Source organism: Muscardinus avellanarius (assembly GCF_963383645.1).
Source record: "Muscardinus avellanarius genome assembly, chromosome: 10".
Classification (NCBI taxonomy): domain Eukaryota; kingdom Metazoa; phylum Chordata; class Mammalia; order Rodentia; family Gliridae; genus Muscardinus; species Muscardinus avellanarius.
This window is the reverse complement of record NC_137796.1, coordinates 80,983,807-81,002,615: the sequence shown is the minus strand read 5'-3', so window position 1 is coordinate 81,002,615 and position 18,809 is coordinate 80,983,807. Positions and strand designations below refer to the sequence as shown.

At 49.9% G+C, this 18,809-nt stretch overlaps 1 protein-coding gene across 2 annotated transcripts; it reads left to right on the top strand.

Annotated features, from left to right (window-relative positions):
- Positions 1-1,408: 1,408 nt before the first annotated feature.
- On the top strand, positions 1,409-16,714 carry MDH2 (malate dehydrogenase 2; the record flags this gene model as incomplete). Of its 2 annotated transcripts, XM_080703420.1 has the most annotated exons (9): positions 1,409-1,474; positions 5,856-6,024; positions 7,766-7,849; positions 8,508-8,617; positions 9,981-10,106; positions 13,248-13,325; positions 14,682-14,781; positions 15,120-15,271; positions 16,583-16,714. In XM_080703420.1, 9 exons carry the CDS (start codon positions 1,409-1,411, stop codon positions 16,712-16,714), a joined length of 1,017 nt encoding a protein of 338 aa, XP_080559546.1. The 2 variants fall into 2 exon arrangements, with proteins under 2 accessions (XP_080559546.1, XP_080559547.1); XM_080703421.1 differs by lacking the exon at positions 9,981-10,106.
- Between the last annotated feature and the right edge of the window lie 2,095 nt (positions 16,715-18,809).

Sequence of the window (18,809 nt, the reverse complement as noted above, 5' to 3'; positions counted from 1 at the left end):
TGGAGTTGAATGTTCCAACTAAGTACCATCCACTCTTTTGGCACATCTCAACTTAGATAGCTCATCTTCTGGAAGGTCCTCCCATGTGTCCCTCACTCCAATTCTGGGTAGATCCCCCTCCTCTGTGTTTCCAGGCACTGCATAACTTCTCTTACGTTGCCCATGTGGCTGCTTGCAATTGATCTGTCTCTCCCACTAGACTGAGCTCCTAAAAGGCAGATGTGTGGCTCTTCTTCACAGCTCCGACACTAGACCAGTACATCTTAGTAGCTCACCAGACAAGTGGAGAGAGAAAAGAGTAAGGCAACCACGAAGAACTCCCCAGTGTCGGTTTGTTCTTTGGTGCTTGTGCTATTATTTCCACATCTGCTTCCCCAATCACTGTCCCCAAGCAGACTCAGACATTGGTCCATCTGGGTTTACATTCCTCTATCAAGGGAACAACCGTGACACATCTACCTTGACTCTGAAAATTTTGAAGGCAAGGACTGTATCTGAGGCATCTCTGCATGGCCAGAAAAATAGGAGAGGCAGAGGAGGGGGGTGAACTTTATAATTAAAGCCTTAAATGAGTAACTCCTTGTGAGCAGGAACCTAGCTCTACTTTCTGTTCGGGTAGACTCAAAGTGTCTTCGTATAGAAGAAACAGCGGGGCCGTGTTCACAGCACGGATGACTGCAAAAGTCAATGCCTGTTTCCACCCGGAGGTAGGATTGTGCTCATGGATAGCTCGTAGAACAGTGCCTGGTGCTATGTCAGTGCTAGTGTTCGCTATTATCCGTAGTGGTGTCTGTAAAGCTTTGTAAACTGTAACCTGAAGGTCCGTGCACCTCGAGACCACGGCACTGGCAGGTGCACGGAAGTGAACTGATGCCCCCCATCAACTTCTCTTCCTCTCCCTTATCTTCTGAAGCTCAGAGATCCCCTCCCGCGCGCTCCAGAGGCAAGAGGGGTGGGTTTGGTGGAGGTCGGGGTTCAGGTCCCAGACTCACTCCGCCTGACCTGCTGCGCGACCTTGGCCGGGCTCCTCTCAGAGCCTCTGGAGCCCCACCTGGAAATCGGCTCCTCTACAGCGCTTCCAGCCTAAGCCCGTCCTTTTCCACCTCTCGGGCGCAGCCTCTCCCTCCCGCTCCGTCCGAGGCCTCCCCACCCGCCACCGAGAGAAGCGAGAGAAGACCCAGCAGGACGCCCAGGGGTTGCCAGGGGCGTAGCCGGGCTTTCCTCCCCAAAGCCCGGAAGTGGCCGACCTATCGCGAGATCTGGAGGTGGGCGGGGCCGGAAGTCGCGCCGCTCTCGCGAGTCCAAGAGGAGCGGAGCCCGGCGGCGCTGCGCAGTGTGGAGGTCGTTGGAGTCACCTGCCTGCATCCGTCTCTGGTGCTTGCCGGAGTGTGCCCCGCCTGCCCCAGCCATGTTCTCCGCCCTCGCCCGGCCTGTCGGCGCAGCTCTCCGCCGCAGCTTCAGCACCTCGGCTCAGGTAACCCCCACAAGGGGCGACCTGTAGGCGGGGACCCCTGGCCCGGCCACGTGTGTCCCTGGCTCGCACGCGCCTTTGACCCTGCTGCTGCTCAGCCGGGACCGCAGGGCCGCCCAGCACTGGCTGGAGGCCGTGGTGCAGTGACCGCCGGGAGGGAAGTGCGGGGGAGGAAGCGCGGAGAAGGCGAGGGGGCCGGGTTTCAGGGCGTGTGCCCTAACGCAGAGCCCCCCACCCCAGGTCTCCCTCGGGGTCTGCTCTTGGCCTGGACTCCTTCGAAGTTGAGAAGCCAGGGCTCTCGATCCGGAACTAAGTTTAACTTATTTTTTTTATGCAACCTTCCGTTGTTTGGACATACGTAGTATGGTTCCCCTTGCAGGATCCGCGAGAGTTGAGCATGAATGAGGGAAGTCATGTATAATATTAACTCCATAGGAGGCGACTGAACCTCCGAGGACAGACCTGGGCAAGGTGACTTACACATTCATTTAGCTAAAGGAGTAAAACCCTGTGTGCCTGACCATCCCCACCAGTGGCCTTCCCTCTAAGAGTCTGAGCATTCTGTTTTCTCCCAGTCTTTTGGAAGGATCCTTTCTGCTGTGCGTGGACTGGGCCTGCACCCCGGGTGTCTTGACAGTGCCTGACTTGGCCTGGGACCACTTAAGCCTAAGCTATATTTAGCCATCTTCTAAGAGAAGGTTCTTTTCAAACTCTGGTGCGGGTTAGAATCTCTCTTGAAACTAATAAAAGAACAGAGGTCCAGGCATATTAAGGGAGAATAGGACGTGGACCTCTGTATTTTTATCAGGTGTCCCTCAGTCTTAATACAACCGAAATTTGAGAACCGGGAGGCAGCTGTGTTGCCTCACATACCACAACCAAACTGGAGGTGGTTATTGAAGGGGATTCTAAATTTCTTGTTTAGGATATGCCCTTCATTTTCAGTATAGTGTATCCCTTTGAAAAATAAACGTACAAATAGGCATTTTGAGAATCTGTGCTAACCAATTGTTGTGGTGGGAGCTGCAAGGGGAGCCAAGATGAGTAAGAAGTAGCACCAGAGCTAGAAATGAGTTAACTTAGGGTAGGTGGAGATGATGCAGACTGAGGCTGAGCAGTAGAGAGCAGGCAGCTGAGCGGAGGGAAGAAGGTAAAGGGGGCATAGGGTGGTTGGTTGTCAAGGTGCTGAGATTTGAACCCTAGGCCTTGTGCATGCCAAGCAGGCAGCGCTCTACCGCCGAGCTAGCTACACCCCATCCTGGTGATTGAATCTTGATGGTATCCAGCCTAGGCACCGGAAATAAAGCAGTGAACAAAATAGGAAATGCTCTGTCCTCGTGGAATTAACTATATGTTTTACTTACATTGTCTCTCCCCCATTATAAGGTAACTTCGCTAGTGCTGAGCATGGAAGGATAAAAGCAGGGGGAGGAGGGGTTGTCAGGGAAGAGGGTTGCAACTTTAGACCAGCCAGGGTAAGGCTCGCCCAGAATGTGACATTTGAGTAAAGCCCCAAAGGAAGCAGAGTTCCTCGTGAAGTGTTCTAGGTAGGGAATGATAATTGAGAGCCTGGGGGTGCCTGGAATATCTGAAAATCTGAAGAGCCAGTGTATTTACAGGGATGCAGGGGAAAGAGCAGGCCTTATAAAACTGGCGTTTTCCTGAAAATGGAGCAGCCATTTCAAGGTGTTAGCAGAGTAATGATTTGGCCTTACCCCCCTCTTAGCAAATGGTCTTAGGTGAGGGGAAAATGAAAGGAGCTTGTAATCTGGGTGACAGCTGTGGATGTGGTAACTGGGTTCTGGATACTTTTGACTGGAGCCAGTGGTGTTTACTGATGATTGGCTGGATGAGGGAGGGGTAGGAGAGGAGGTGGAATCATAGATGATACCCAAGTTTGATTCTCAGAGTCAAGGTTTGCTGAGATGGGCAAGACTTCTGAAAGAGAACATGTTTGGGGGATGATTCAGGAGCTCAGTTTTAAATGCCAGTTGGACATACAGGTGGAGATCCTACACAGACAGAACAGTAGGCTTGGGCCAATAGTACAGTGGTAAAATATGTTACCACCTTTGTTAATGTATATTAATATTATACATATTATTTATAAAGTGATGACATTTTATTCAAACAGGAAATCACCTCAGCACAATGAAAGCACAGAACTGAGTGAGGAAGCCTCATTTCCTTTTCCCAGGATGTGTTCACCTCCTATAACATATGAGACTGATACACTTAAGCACCCAGTGAAGCTGGGTGTGGTGGCCCAGACCTATAATCCCAAGTACTGGGAGGCTGAGACAGGAGGATCACAAACATGTAGTCCTGGGAATTGAGGTCTCCAGCGGCATTCTGTTTCCGAGCTATGTCTGTCCCCAGCCCTGTTTTATTTTTTACTCTGAAGTAGGATCTCGCTAAGTTGCTGAGCTTGGCCAAGAACCTGCAATTCTGTCTCAGCCTCCCAAATACTGGGATTATAAGTTTGTACCATCATGTCCGACTTGGAGGCTTGCAAGTTTGAGGCCACTGGGCAACTTAGTACAACCCTGTCTTGAAATAAAAAATGAAAAGGACTAAGGGTCTAGTTTAGTGGTAGAGTGCCCTTGAGTTCAATCCCTAGTTAAAAAAAAAAAAAAATCCTGGTGAGAACACCAGGTCAGTTCATTCCGTGTAGCGATTACTTCTCTGTGTTCTTGACCTTTTTCTGTTCTTTCTCCTCCTCCCTTGGGATTGTTCATGCTTCCCACTTTGGAATCACTGCCCTGGTCAGCTTAGCAGAATAGTCAAGGTCTGAGGAGCTTCCAAAGGTTTTTGAGCAAGAGAATAAAATGATAGAGGCCTGGGCTGTTAAGAAGGGTGGTGTGGAACTGAGTAGTATCCACCTAGGGGATGGAATGGGGTTGGACAAGGAGCTGGTTGGGACCATGCTTGAGCTGCCATGTCTTTCATGTCCTGATTGGATGGCTCTGATGAGAGAAAAGAAAGATGGCTCTAGAAGTTTAAGTGTGGCAGGATGCAAATGCCACTTGAGAAAAAGAGGGGTAGGGAGGATTTGGGTTTGTGGGACCAGCAGGATGCCTAACAGAACAGAGGTGGGCATGGCAGCCCGGACCTGCAGTTCCGGCTACTAGGTAGGCAGAGGCAGGAGGCTCACTGGAGCCCAGGAGTTCAAGGCCAGCCTGCGCAACACAGGGAAACCCTGTCTTGGAAGGGAAAAGAAAAGGAACCGAAAGACTAGGATATGGGAGTCCCCATGACTGCAGGCAGAATGGTGAAGATGCAGAAGTGTGTCTGTGTTGGACTGGCTAGCTTGGTGTTCTGGGAAATTGGGGTCACTTTTACAGGACCGCTTGAAAACAAAAGATATGGCAACAAAACCAGAACCTGTTTGAATTCAAATCTTGGTTGTCTTGCATGCTTTCAGAGCTTATCTCCTAAGCAGAAACATGCTGTCTAAGCTCTTTGGGTTTGGCAGTAGTTTGGGTTTTGATAACTAAAGCCCATTATTAATTACCATCTACTGTAGGAAACAGAATTGGACCTCCATAGCCACATGTTCTGCATCCAAAGATTCAGCCAGCCTCAGATAAAAAATACAAAGGAAAAATAATAGTTCTGTACTTCTGGGACATTATTACCCAATCAATACAGTCTAACAATTGCTTACATAGCATTCACATTGTATCAGGTATTATAAGTCGTCTAGAGATGACTCAGGGTACAAGGGTTATGCAGATACCTCTGGAGATTTGTATGCTTGTATCCAGGGGAGACATTCTGGAGCCAGCACCCCCTAGCTGAGGGACAACTGTACTTCTCTTCCAGCTCTTTTCCCATTGCTCCTAATGCAGCTGATTGACTCAGTCCCCTCAGCCAGCAGGGGTCTTCATCCCTGCAACCTCAAGTGTTACTAGGGCCTCAGTGTTTGTTTACAGTTTTCAAAACTGCACACTCAGGGTTGCTGTTTTCATTATAGCTGCCTGAGTGAACGGAGCCCTTTATCTTCTAGAAGGGTGTTTGGATTATAGCCCTGAGTCTCATATCTGTAGACATAAGTTCTCCCTGCTGAACTATAGCTTGCTTTGACACCACTTCAATAAAAAGAAACTAGCTGGGCTTGGTGGTGCACGATTGTAATCCCCACACTTGGGAGGTGGAGACAGGAGGATCGCGCTGGCTTAAGAGACCCTGTTTCCAAATAAAAAATAAAAAATAGGTCTCGGAGTGTAGCCCGGAGGTAGAAGGGCTTCTAGGAACCCCAGTACCACCACCAAAAAGAAAGAAAAGAAAGGAAGGAAGGAAGGAAGGAAGGAAGTCAGTGGCATATTTTGCAAGATACCATTCAATGAAGTCCTTTTAATGCTGTTTCTGTGCCTCTTTTCAGAACAATGCTAAAGTAGCTGTGCTTGGAGCTTCTGGAGGAATTGGGCAGCCCCTCTCACTCCTCCTGAAGAACAGCCCCCTAGTGAGCCGCCTGACCCTCTACGACATCGCTCACACACCTGGGGTGGCTGCGGATCTGAGCCACATTGAGACCAGAGCGAATGTGAAAGGTACTGGGCACACCCACCCTGTTGGCTGAGCCGTCTTCTCCATTGACCCAGGATCAGAGTTCTAGATTAAGATCTTAAGTGGAACCAAGTGTTAAGAGACTTGGGGTTTCATGTTGATTTTAGAATTAAAGTTTACAAATGATTACACTGGGACTTCAGTCTATACAAGTTTAAACAGCAGTGTCTTGGGAAAACAAGGTAGTCCAGTCTCCCATTTGTTTGCTCTTTTTAATTTGAAAGGTAATATGAGGAAGGGGAAGTGCCAGGGAGCACCATTGTACTGTCCGCCTTCCCTCCACTGCAGTGTTCTCCTGACCTGTGATTCCAGAGCAGGGACAATCTGAGGGAAACGTGTCCTTCCACAGAGCAGGGCCATCGTGGACGTTCAGTTACATATGGACATGTATCCTGTGTATTTGGCCTTCACAATGTAGCAGCATTTTTTTATGTTACCAAATTCTTGGTAAAGTCATTTTTAAAGCATATCCTGTAATTTATTATCGTTTTTGTTTTTGTGGTTCTTTTTTTTTTTTTTTTTTTTTTTTTTTTTTTTTTTTTTTTGGTGGTACTGGGGTTCCTGGAAGCCCTTGTACCTCCGGGCTACACTCCCAGACCTATTTTTACATTTTTTTTTTTTTGGAAACAGGGTCTCCTAAGCCAGCGCGCGGGGCTGGCTTCGAACCTGCGCGATCCTCCTGTTTCTGCCTCCCAAGCGCGGGGATTACAAGCGTGCGCCACCACGCCCGGCAATGTTTTTGTGGTTCTGAGGATGGAATCCAGGGGCATTCTACCTCCGAGTTACACCCCCAGCCCAATTTTTTATTTTATTTTGAAATAGGGTCTCACTGAGTTGCAAAGGGCCTCACTAAGTAGCTGAGGCTGTCCTCAAACAGCAATCCTCCTGTCTCAGCCTCCTGAATGCTGGGATTACAAGTGTGTGCCACCATACCTGGCATATTACTTATCTTTTTGCATCCATTTTGTTGAACATTGGGCAGTTCATAAGTCCTGATAAATATTTTTACATTGTTTCTTACTACTTAAGACCTAAATGATGGTCTTAATACTATTAACTGAGTTTGAAGTTCTAGCTATAAAATACCGAATTGCTGAAGGTTGTACTGATGCTGTTGCCCACTGGCATAAAGAGTTCTAGAGATTGACTGTGGAATTGTTTTTATGAGCCTTCCATAGTTCTCTGAACCAGTTTGCTCATTTTCTTTTTGAGTTGCTTTTTGTGTGTGTGTGTGGGTCTGGTGATGGAACCCCCCGGGGGCATTCGACCTCCGAGCTACATCCCTGCCCTATTTTTTATTCTTTATTTTGAAGCAGGGTCTCACTAAGTTGTGGAGGGCCTCACTAAGTGAGGCTGTCCATGAACCGCGATCTTCCAGTCTCAGCCTTCCGAATGCTGGGATTACAAGTGTGCGCCACCACACCCGACAAGTTGCATATTTGACTTTTGGGTTTTTGAGAAATCCTGCAATAAGAAGCAGGTCAAAATGAAAGATAATTGGCCCTGGTAGCAAATTTTCCTGAAATCTTTGAACAGTTCTTTTATCCCTAAATAACAGGAGTAAGCATCCTTGGTGATGAGCCGTGATTGCTTCACAGGTGGGGCCCTCTGGCCTCGGCTGAGGCCTTGGATCCACGTAGGGGCTGCTCTTCCCAGGCTTTGTCTCTTTGAGGCCTCTGCTGATCAGAAAAGGTGAGATGTTCTTGTGGGATGCTTTTTTTCTAGGCTACCTGGGACCTGAGCAGCTGCCAGACTGTCTGAAAGGTTGTGATGTGGTGGTGATTCCAGCTGGAGTCCCCAGAAAACCGGGTATGTGTTCAAGGCTTCTCCCTCTATGTTGGCTGAGAGGGGGACTATTAAAAAGGTATTGAATTTTTTAAAAACAAAAAAGGAGCCAGGCGTGGTGGCGCATACTCGTAGTCCCAGCACTTGGGAGGCTGAGACCAGAGGATTGCGGTTCGCAGACAGCCTCATAAAGAATAAAAAAAAAAAATAGGGCAGGGGGTATAGCTCGGAGGTTGAATGCCCCTGGGTTCCATCCCCAGACCCACAAAATAAATAAATTTATAAAAGGATTGAATTTGACCTCTCAGCTGCAGTAAACACCCAGAGGCTCTCATTGCCATGGGGTAAAGGTTGCTTATGGGCTTGGATTTAAAACTGTCAGTAACTGCTGTGCTTCTCCCCTGTCCCAGTGCCTAGGCTGCCCTTCCCTCCACCTGCCTCCACCTTGGGATTCTTACTAATCCCTGATGATCCTTCTCAGCCGTGACCCTTCCCTAACCCCCGCAGGCCTCTGCTGTGACACTTGCCACACTCACCTGTTTTCCCAACAAGATAAATTTACTTAGAATGGGAACCCTTTCTTGCTCAAGCTGAATTTCCTATAATAATAAGTACTGGCCCTGAGCACTTAGTGGTAAATTTGTCGTGTTCTTTGTGGACGTTTTGCTTTGGGTCATTTCAGGCATGACACGGGATGACCTGTTCAACACCAATGCCACGATTGTGGCCACCCTGGCTGCTGGCTGTGCCCAGCACTGCCCTGAAGCCATGATCTGCATCATTGCCAACCCGGTAAGTGCAGGTGGGTCGGTGCTGGTGCTGTGCTGATAGTGCCCCGCTGGCAGAGAATTTGACATTGTGACAGGAGAATAGGCAGATTCCAGTGTGAGGTGGACACGTTAGATGCACTGATAAGAGGTCCTGAAATTTACTTCCAAATGATGCCTTCTGGCACGAACTAAATTTGATTCTGGTTCTTTCAGCCAGCTGTGCCTTTGGGCAGATACCTCCCTGCTCTGTGTCTTGGTTTCCCACCTAGAAATAATCAGTATTCTAGTCTCTTTTCAGCTATAGTTGTAGTGGCCTTCTTTTTTTTTTTTTTTTTTTTTTTTTTGCGGGTCTGGGGGTGTAGTGGCCTTCTTTTATTGTATTTCACTCAGAGTTTGCAGTTCCTGGGTCCCCGTCATTCCTGTCTCTTCACTCTTAGGACACACAGTCATTGGCACTCACAGCCACCCCAGCCCTGCGCAGAAACTCCCAAGTGCTGTGCCCACACCAAGAGGATGCTGTGGGCCCCAGGCCTGAGCTGGCAGAGCTTAGGGTTGTATTTAACAGCCACCCTCTGCTTCCCTCCTCCTGGTTGATTCTGGGTCCTGGCGTCCGAGTGCAGCAAGGATCCCTGAGGGGGCAGTGGCAGCACTGAGGGGTGGGACTGCTGCTCCTCTTATCTTTTCAGGTGGATGGTGAAAAGTAGATAGTACCAGTTTCTTTTGTTGGGGAGCTAACCAGTGCCTAATACAAATGCTGCTGTTGGATTCTGTTATATCTTTTTTGCGTATCCTTAATAGGGGCATTTTACTTCTGAGCAACACCCCCAGTCCTATTTTTATTCCTTATTTGGAAACAGGATCTCACTAAATTGCAGAGGTCCTCACTGAGTAGTTGAGGCTGGCTGCAATATCTGATCCTCCTGTCTTGGCCTCCCAAATCCTGGGATTACAAGCGTGTGCCCCTGCCCCCCCCCCCCCGAGATAGTTACTATATTTCTGTATCTGTAGATAAAGGAGCCAGGTCCTAGGGAGTTCAGGTGACTTGCCCAGTGTCACACACAGAAGGACAGAGCTGGGACTTGGAGCCTGGTGCATCAGCTTTCAGTAAGCCCCAGTCAAGCAGAAGCTGCCCCGTGGAACCAGCATCCCCTGCCCAAGCTGGTGTCTAATGGCCACCAAGGGATAAGTGTCTTCTCATGCAATGAAGGGTGTTCTGTGTACACAGTATATGACCATCCTGTCTTGCAGAAGGTTTGCCTGTAAACACTTATCAGATGGGGCGATTTAATGTATCATCTTTGGACTTGATAAAGACATTTCCTTCTCTTGCTTGGTTCTGCTCTCAGAAAGCAGGGCAAGTCATGCCTGTGTCTTGGACTTCCTAGGTTAACTCCACCATCCCTATCACGTCGGAAGTTTTCAAGAAACATGGGGTGTACAACCCCAATAAGATCTTTGGTGTGACAACCCTGGACATTGTCAGAGCCAACACCTTTGTTGCAGAGCTAAAGGTAAGGGCTGCACCAGTGTTATTCAGGTTGCCTTCTTTTGTGTGTGTGTGTGTGGGGGGGGTACTAGGGTTCCTGGAAGCCCTTCTACCTCCGGGCTACACTCCCAGACCTATTTTTTATATATATATTTTTTATTTGGAAACAGGGTCTCTTAAGCCAGCGTGGCTGGCTTTGAACCTGCGTGATCCTCCTGTCTCTGCCTCCCAAGCATGGGGATTATAAGCGTGCGCCACCACACCCGGCTCAGGTTGCCTTCTGAACTCTAGCTACACTTGCTCACTTATGGGCCCCGGGACAACAGGCCACCTGGACAGGAAATATAAAGGTCTTTATAGCTTGTCCCCTTGGTGGAAAGCACATTTTCTTGGAGCATCTGCAGCAGGTCCCTGCAGGTTCTGATAGCTGGCCAGCTCGGCCCTCTGCCCTTGGCCTCTTCCCAGGTGCGTCGGGTTCAGACTCCTTGGGTTTTTTTAATGTTTGGATTGTCTTCCCTTTTCATGTTGCTCCTGGGACCAAGTATTGCTAGGGTTTACCTGCCAGTCCTTAGACAAAAGTGGTAACATCAGCAGCCATGAAGCTCTTAAAGAAAGTTCCAGGAATTCTTTTTTAAGTTAGTTTATTTTTTATTTTGATGAGAATCTCACTACTTGCTGAGACTGTCCTCAAACCTGTGATAATCCTGTCTCAGCCTCCCAAGTACTGAGATTACAGGTGTGCACCACCACACCCAGCTCCAGAAATCTTGATACCAGGATCACCTGGGGCCTCTAGTCCTGACTTCCTTTCTTGAGTCATTCATGGCTTACCTGGGAGGGAACTGAACTGCCGTGTTTGTCCTTAGGTAGATTTGATTTGGTGCTGAGACTGGGGTCCCAGGTGCCTTTCACAGGCTGCTTTTGCAAATAATTTTGGTTGTGGACTCAGCAGAACCACTTTTTCTGGGCTCAAAAAGTGTCCTTGAGTTTCAAGCCATTGTTGTTGACTTTGCCAGCACGGAGAGCTGGTCAGCAGCAGGGAGTAGCTGGTCTTGCACACAGCCTGGTGGTAGGTGCCCACACAGGACTGTTGGCCCTCACCTTAGTCCCCTGTGCTCCACTTTAATACTGCAGCTCACATGTGAGGACCTATTCTAGATGTCAGGGGTCACGGGAATCCATCAGGTTTGGCCCCTGGCCTCGGGGGCTCTGAGTAGTGGAGGATGAGACAATGAAGTGACCAGTTTAGTGAGCACAGGTATGTTCAGAATGTGGTAGGACCCACAGGGAATGAAGGTAGGGGTGAGAGCTGCTGAATCTGAAAGTGAGCCGGCGGGGGCCAGGCCCAGCGTCTGCGCGGCTGGTGCTGTACTGCGGGGCTCCAGCATGCCCTTCCCCAGGCCAAGGCCTGCACTGCTGCACATTGGCCAGTGGCTAGTAAGTAAAACTGTATGTCCTTTGGCACATCAATCAGCCACAATTCAGACGTGGTAGCCACATACGGCGTCTGTGTTCTCGCTGAAGGTTCTGTTAGGCAGAGCTGTCTCAGCTTAGAAACTAGACTGATTAAAGCTGGGGTCGAGGAATCTTGGCCTTTGCCAGAGAAGCTGCTCATTGACAAGCTTCACTGACGTGAACTGTTTAATTTGTAGGGTCTGTTTTTCTCCTGAGTTCTCTTGGCCATTCTTTTTTGTGCTGGGGATTGAACCCAGAAGCATCCTACCTCTGACCTATACCCCCAGTCTTGCTATGTTCATGAGAGTCCACTACTTGCTGAGGTTGTCCTCGAACCTGTGATCTTCCTGTCTCAGCCTACCAAGTACTGGGATTACAGGCATGTGCCACCATGCCCAGCTCATCTCTAGCCCTTGTTTTGTTTTGAAACAGGGTCTTACTAGGTATTTAAGTCTCGTTGCTTGCTGAGGCTGTCCTCAAACCTGTGACCAGCCTCCTGAGATTACAAGCATGTGCCACCATGCCTGGTTTCTCTTGGCCATCTTGAGCCCACTTTGCTGCACCGCCTTTCACCTTGGCTCACACGTCCCCCACTGTTTACCTTCTCTGCTCTGCTCATAACTGTGTTCTTCCACTCCATAACTTTGCTCTTCCCTGGCTGACTGTTCCTACAATTGTCTTAGCACCCAGCATTAAAACATCATTTATCCTTCATATTAAAAGATTAATTCAAAAGCGGGACTAGCCTGGTATGGAGGCCCCACACCTGTAATCCCAGTACTTGGGGGAGACAGGAGAATCACAGGTTCAAAGCCAGCCTCGGCTACAGTAATATGGTGAGACTCTGTGTCCAAATGAAAAATAAAATGGGGTGAGGGTGTAGCTTGGAGGTAGAATGCCTCTGGGTTCAACCCCCGCTACCACACACACACACACACACACACAGCAAGGCCTACGTCTTACTGTCCCTGGTGACCGCGCAAGGCCTCGGTACTGCTCTCTGGTAAACAGGTTTTTTGGTTCCCTGCAGCATTGTGGCTGCCTACTCGGAGTCCAGCCTTCCTTTCGCTGGACTCCTCCTGACATTGGGCTGGCCGAGCATTTAGCCATAGTATTTGGGGAAGGGGGTATTACTTTGTTAGCTCCCCCACTCCCTGCCATCACTTCCACCAGGTTCTTTTTTGTCTGGGTCACAAATTCTCAGGCTCTTTACCTCCAGTTTAACAAGTCAGGTAGCCTCTAGCAAGCCCTGCTAACTTGAACCGTGCCATTTTGATCCTTCGTTCTTTCCATCCATCCCAGTGAGTTTTGGGTTGCCAGACTTCTCACCCCTGGGTTTCATGGGATAGGCTTAACTTTCGCTCTGAAACAGGAAAAAGGAAATTGACTTGCTCTCTGCGGCAGAGCGTGGGGACATACGTTTGGTCTTCTCCATGGATAATGGAGAAAAGAGCTACCGTCTCTTATTCCAAGAGGATGTCAGCCCAATGGGGAGGCATGCGCTTTGGGCTCGTTGTGAAGGGGGAGCCTATAACAACCTCCCCAGAGAGAAAGCATGGCTCCCCTCGCCATTTGCTGGGGTGGGAAGTGTACCTTCCCTGCTTCCTTTGTTTGTTCTGAGTTGTCAGATTTTTCCGGTACTGGTGCTTTAGATGGATACGATGCGTGTATATTAGCTGTTGACAACTAATCAAGCTCATCATCTGAGCAGGGTTTGGATCCAGCTCGCGTCAATGTTCCTGTCATTGGCGGCCATGCAGGGAAGACCATCATCCCCCTGATTTCTCAGGTACGTTTACGTGCATGTGGGATGTTGCTTGAAGATCACAAACACTGTTCCAGGCTCTCCTTAAACACTCAGGACTGGCTGGAAAGGATGGAGCTGTCCACTGTTGGGAAGGGATTGCCGCTGTGGCAGCAGCCCACCCGGGCTTCCTGGGCTTTCCTCACTGGCCAGTGGGGCCATATGGAATCAGAAGACACTCACTACACAATGGGAACTGCTGTGGGAAACAAACATCTCTTGCATTTCTGCTAGAGCAGGCAAAGGTGCTTATTTAAAAGTGAGAAGCCAGTTACCATGGCAGCACCTGCAGTCCCGGCACTTGGGAGTTAGAGGATCACTGTGTGTGTGTGTGTGTGTGTGTGTGTGTGTGTGTGTGTGTGTGTGTGGTGTGTGGTGTGTGGTGTGTGTGGTACTGGGATAGATGGAACCTAGGGGTATTCTACCTCTAAGCTACACCCCCAGCCCCAGTTCTATTTTTTTATTCTTTATTCTGAAACAGGGTCTCACTGAATTGCAAAGGACCTCACTAAGTAGTTGCTGAGGCAGTCCACAAACCGTGATCCTCCTGTCTCAGCCTCCCAAATGGTGGGATTACAAGCGTGTACCACCACATCCTGGCTTGACCTTATCTTTAAAATAAAAAAGAGCTGGGCATGGTGGCACATGCCTATAATCCAGTACATGGGAGGCCAAGACAGGATTGCACGTTCAAGACCAGCCTCGGCCACTTATCAATACCCAGGAGTAAGAGTAGATTGACCCCATACTCCTCAAGTCTAGTGCACTAAGGAGGACACAAAATATTTCTAGTATTTTTGCCAAAAATGCAGAGTCTCATAAGAAAATCATGAGAAAACATCTCACACATCCACATTGACCCAGTATTCTGCAGACTTAGTGATCAGTACAAATGTCAAGAAGGTCAGGTCCCAAGTAGGATCTTGGAACAGAAAAGGGACAGTAGTGGGGGAAATGGTGAGATTTGAATAAGGTGTGTGGTCTAAGTAATAGGTGTCAGTCTCCTGATTGTCATAACTGCACTAGTTACAGAGGTGTCAGTATTGGGGAAAGCTGGGGAAAGGAAATCTGTATGTATGTCTACTCTATAATACTTTCCTCTTAAATTAGTCCAAAATGTAAAGAGTTCTTTAAAAACAAGAATAGGGGCTCACCACGCCTCCCAGCAAAGCTGCTTTGTCTTTGTCCTTTCTTTATAAAGCAAAGGCCTTGGTTTCTCGTGCGGTGGAGGCAGGGGAGCCCGCTGTAAGGGGGGGGGGGGTCGGGGTGGGCCTGGGGGCTTTGCACCTTGCACCGGGGTGGTCCCAGAAGTGTTCACCTGACCCACGGCTTGGCTTGCAGTGCACTCCCAAGGTGGACTTTCCCCAAGACCAGCTGACAACGCTCACTGCACGGATCCAGGAGGCCGGCACGGAGGTGGTGCAGGCCAAAGCTGGAGCAGGTGGGGTCTCGGCCCTCGGGCGGGTAGGTCCCAAAACCAATGCCCAGAGAGGTTGGAGTGGGAGAAAGAGGCTGCTTGTCCAGTAAGGAGCAGGCCATTTCCTGTGCTCCATCGACCTTCGCTCAATAAGAAGGTTCTGTAGAGAGGGCAGCTTGGCTTGCTGTGGGAGTGGGGTGATTTTTGAGATCAAAGCCAGTTCCCTGCCATTCCAAAGAAAGTAAAATTCAGTGATGCCAGTCAGAATTCCCCAGTGGTGAGCTGCAGGTGCTTGGGCGGCAGAGCAGACTGCCCTGGGTTCTGGGGCAGTGCTGGCTGGGCCGACCTGCCTTGCTTCCTAGGCTCTGCCACCCTGTCCATGGCGTATGCTGGCGCCCGCTTTGTCTTCTCCCTTGTGGATGCAATGAATGGAAAGGAAGGAGTCGTTGAGTGCTCCTTTGTTAAGTCCCAGGAGACAGACTGCACCTACTTCTCCACGCCACTGCTGTTGGGGGTATGTATCCTGGAGGGGGTTCCGCACTTAATGTTCACGAGCATGTCCTGTCCTGTGGCCCCGCAGTGCAGATGTCCATGTGCAGCAGCCATAGCCCACTGCTGGGCGCGGCTTGGGCTTTTGAGGTGGAAGCCCATTGCAGAATAAAGAGCTGGGGAGATCTCGCATCAAGCGGCATCACGCTCACCGCACTTGATGACGGGTACTGAGCAGCTGCCCACGTGGTAACTGAGGAGATGCTGTCAGCATGGCCAGAGAGGCACTGAGAAAAGCTTTCCCTGCACCCAGTCTCTTTCTGCTCCCAGGAGGCCTGGAGGGGTGTGTGCCTGTGGGCTTAGGTTCAGGCATTCCCAGTTCCTTGATCCCACCCCACTGGTTTTCCTCCTGGGAGTGTGCCTCTGGGATGGAGCCCACCTGGTCACGTGCTAACTTCAGCCCCATGTGACCAGACAGGAGACGGGCAGCTCTGTGGTCTTCTTGGCTGAGTCTTCAGTGAGCAAAATCCACCAGGTCTCGGAGACCATCATGCCAGGTTTCATTTCACATGTGAACAGATGTGTGACTTAGACTACCCCTTAGGCCTTTCCCATACACACGCTGAAGTTCAGAGGGACAGACGTGGCACGGGGCCTTGGCCTCCGTGTAGTGGGGACGGATGTCGGTGGCCTCAGTCAGGGCTCAGGTGAGAGCAGGTGAAGAGGTGTAGCCGACCCCCAGGTGAGGAGTACACGGGCTGGTCTCAGGAGAAGCTTTGTGGGGAGTCACCTTGGAGCTAAGTTTGTAGCTGTTGCACAAACGGCGTAGTTTTGGCCGATGAGACACTTGTTTTACTGATGTCAGATATTCACCTACATATTTATATACAATTCAGGTGAATATTCAGTCCTTGGCCAGTGTGGGGAAGAGACTAGAACCCAGAAGTATTTGTGCTATCAGGGAGGGTAGTACTAAGTGCTACTGATTGTGGGTACTTTCTGAGCCGGGTGCTATGCCGAGTTGTCCTAGCACCTTTCCCAGCCTCCTGGGAGATAGATGAAATGCTTGCTGTGTAGCTAAGGAAACAAATTTGGGAATATGATTGTCCAAGATGCATGCACAGTAAAGGACTGGGCGAGGACCCCATCGGGATGGTCTCGCCGAAGCCTAAGCCCTTGATCTGGGCTCAGACCCGCTGTCCACTCAGATGGGGTCAGCAGCTGCCCAGCCCAGAGTTGGAGCTGTAGTGGTCCTGGCAGGGGTGATGAAGGTACCAGTTGGGTTTTCTGTAGCGCATTTGTGGAAAGTTGATTTTCAAATGTTCCCCCCATTCAGAAAAAGGGGCTGGAGAAGAACCTGGGCATCGGCAAAGTCTCACCTTTCGAAGAGAAGATGATCGCCGAGGCCATCCCTGAGCTAAAAGCCTCTATCAAGAAAGGAGAAGACTTCGTCAAGAACATGAAGTGAGGTGGCCTGCAGTGAGCGGCCAGTTTCCTTAATTTATTAAGGCATCATGTCACTGTAAAGCCATGTTAAATACCTTTGTATTTAAGTTGCTCTGATGATTATTATGGTTTTAACCTTATCATCCCTTCCAAATTGTGGCTGGTCTATTGGTGCAACAATAAAAGCAGACTGATTCTCTTTTCCAAGGTCCTCTCGGAGTGTGCTCTCTTCCTCATGCTAGCTGACTTTGGAGTGTTGTTTACCTCTTTTCACTACAGGTCAGAACTAGGTATAATTTAAGTATTAGAGAATCAGTAGCTTCAAGCAAAGCTAAAATGTCTCTGAAGCAGGATAAAGTGCAGAGTTCTCGGCTCCTGCCCTCCCAGCCGTGCTCTTTGTCCCACGGCCTCTGCACCACAGCCTCTCCCAGTTGTTGACCTGATAAGGGTGGACCTGCGCGTCCTGGTGTCCTCGCCCTCACAGGTGGTGCTTCAGCAGCTAATGCCAGGCCTCTCTTTCCTGGCCAAGCACACAGCACTGTTCTGCATGGAGCTGCCTCAACTGGCCTCTGTCCCCTCTAAATCTCATGCTCTTCCGATAGCCCTGGGAGCAGAGCCAGAGTGGCCACAGCCGTAGCTAGAGTTGAAGGGAGCGAGGAGGGGCGGAGGCAGGCAAAACCTGGCTGTCCAGGTGAGGGCTACACTAGCTGTCCCCACGAACAGGTGGGACGTTGTCTACACTTGAGCCTAACAGAAGGACTTTGGCTGAGGTATGAGACTAAAGGGACACTTGGTTCCCGTTAGTGTTGGAAACAGTCTGTTCCCAGAAGCGGAGGCCTCTGAACTGGAAACAGCTCCACACCTGAGGAGGCGCGTTCTGGCACGAGTGAGGCCTTCCACTGCCGTGGGGGCCGGCCAGGTTATGCCCGTGGTGGACTCATTTATCCAGGCAGCTTTTGGGCGTTTTTGTTTCTGTTTTAGTACTGGGGATTGAGCCCAAAGACATTCTGACTCTGAGCCATACCCTCAGCCCTTTTGTTTTTATTTTAACAGTACTGGAGATTGAACCCGGGGCATTCTACCTACGAGCTCTTCCCCCAGCCCCATTTTATTTTTAAATGTCCTAAGTTGCAGAGGGTCTTGCTAAGGCTGGCTGCAAGCTTGTCCTGTCTCAGCCTCCCAAATACTGGGATTATGGTAAAGAATAACACAAGCAAACTTTAACCTAGAAAGTAGCTGGAAAGCACAGCCAAGGTCCTCTCTGGGAGGACCTGCGGCCGCAGCATTTTGTGTAGTGTTCTGCTGGTTCTGTTCTGTGCTACAGCCTAGTTGCTCTTGGGACATCGTATCTCAGGATCCCGCAGTCCAGGCTCCCTGGCGCTGCTCCATGAGCCCCCTGCGCGGGCCGTAGTGGTCAGGAGCAGGGCTGGGCTGGGGCAGCCAGGCAGTGGTGCTGGGGAGACGGTGGGGCAGCCAGGCATCGCCGTGCCATCTCGGGCTACTCGTTCTTCCGAGCCTCTGTAGAAAGGTGGATAGATGTCTCGATGGTTCGCTGTTCCTGAAATGTAAAAGCACAAAGCTGCCAAGCCGCATAGGCCCTGGGCTGGAGCAGCTGCACTTCAGTCCCATTCTGTGGGTTAAAGCAGGTCACAGGGAAGTCCAGGCGCATTGAGAGGTGACCACACAAAGCTGGAAGCACCAGGAGGCCTGGTGCTTTGGGGAGCGAGCACCATACCGCATAACTTCACTGGAAGTATGTATTTTCCCCTATCGTACTTTTTTTTCGGGGGGGGGGTGGTGGTAATGGGGTTCCTGGAAACCCTTCTACCTTTGGGCTACACTCCAAGACCTATTGACCTATTTTACATTTTTATTTGGAAATAGGGTCTCTTAAGCCAGCAAGGCTGGCTTCAAAGTGAACCTGCACGATCCTTCTGTCTCCTCCGCCCAAGCGTGGGGATTACAAGCGTGCACCACCACGCCCAGCCAATTGCTAATGGCGTCCCTGGGTGGGCAGGAACTCCTATCACACTTTAAATTAGCTAGATAATCCTTAGGGTGGACATACCTATAATTTATTATGTTGTTGGATAATCAGGCTTTTAATACTTGAGTAC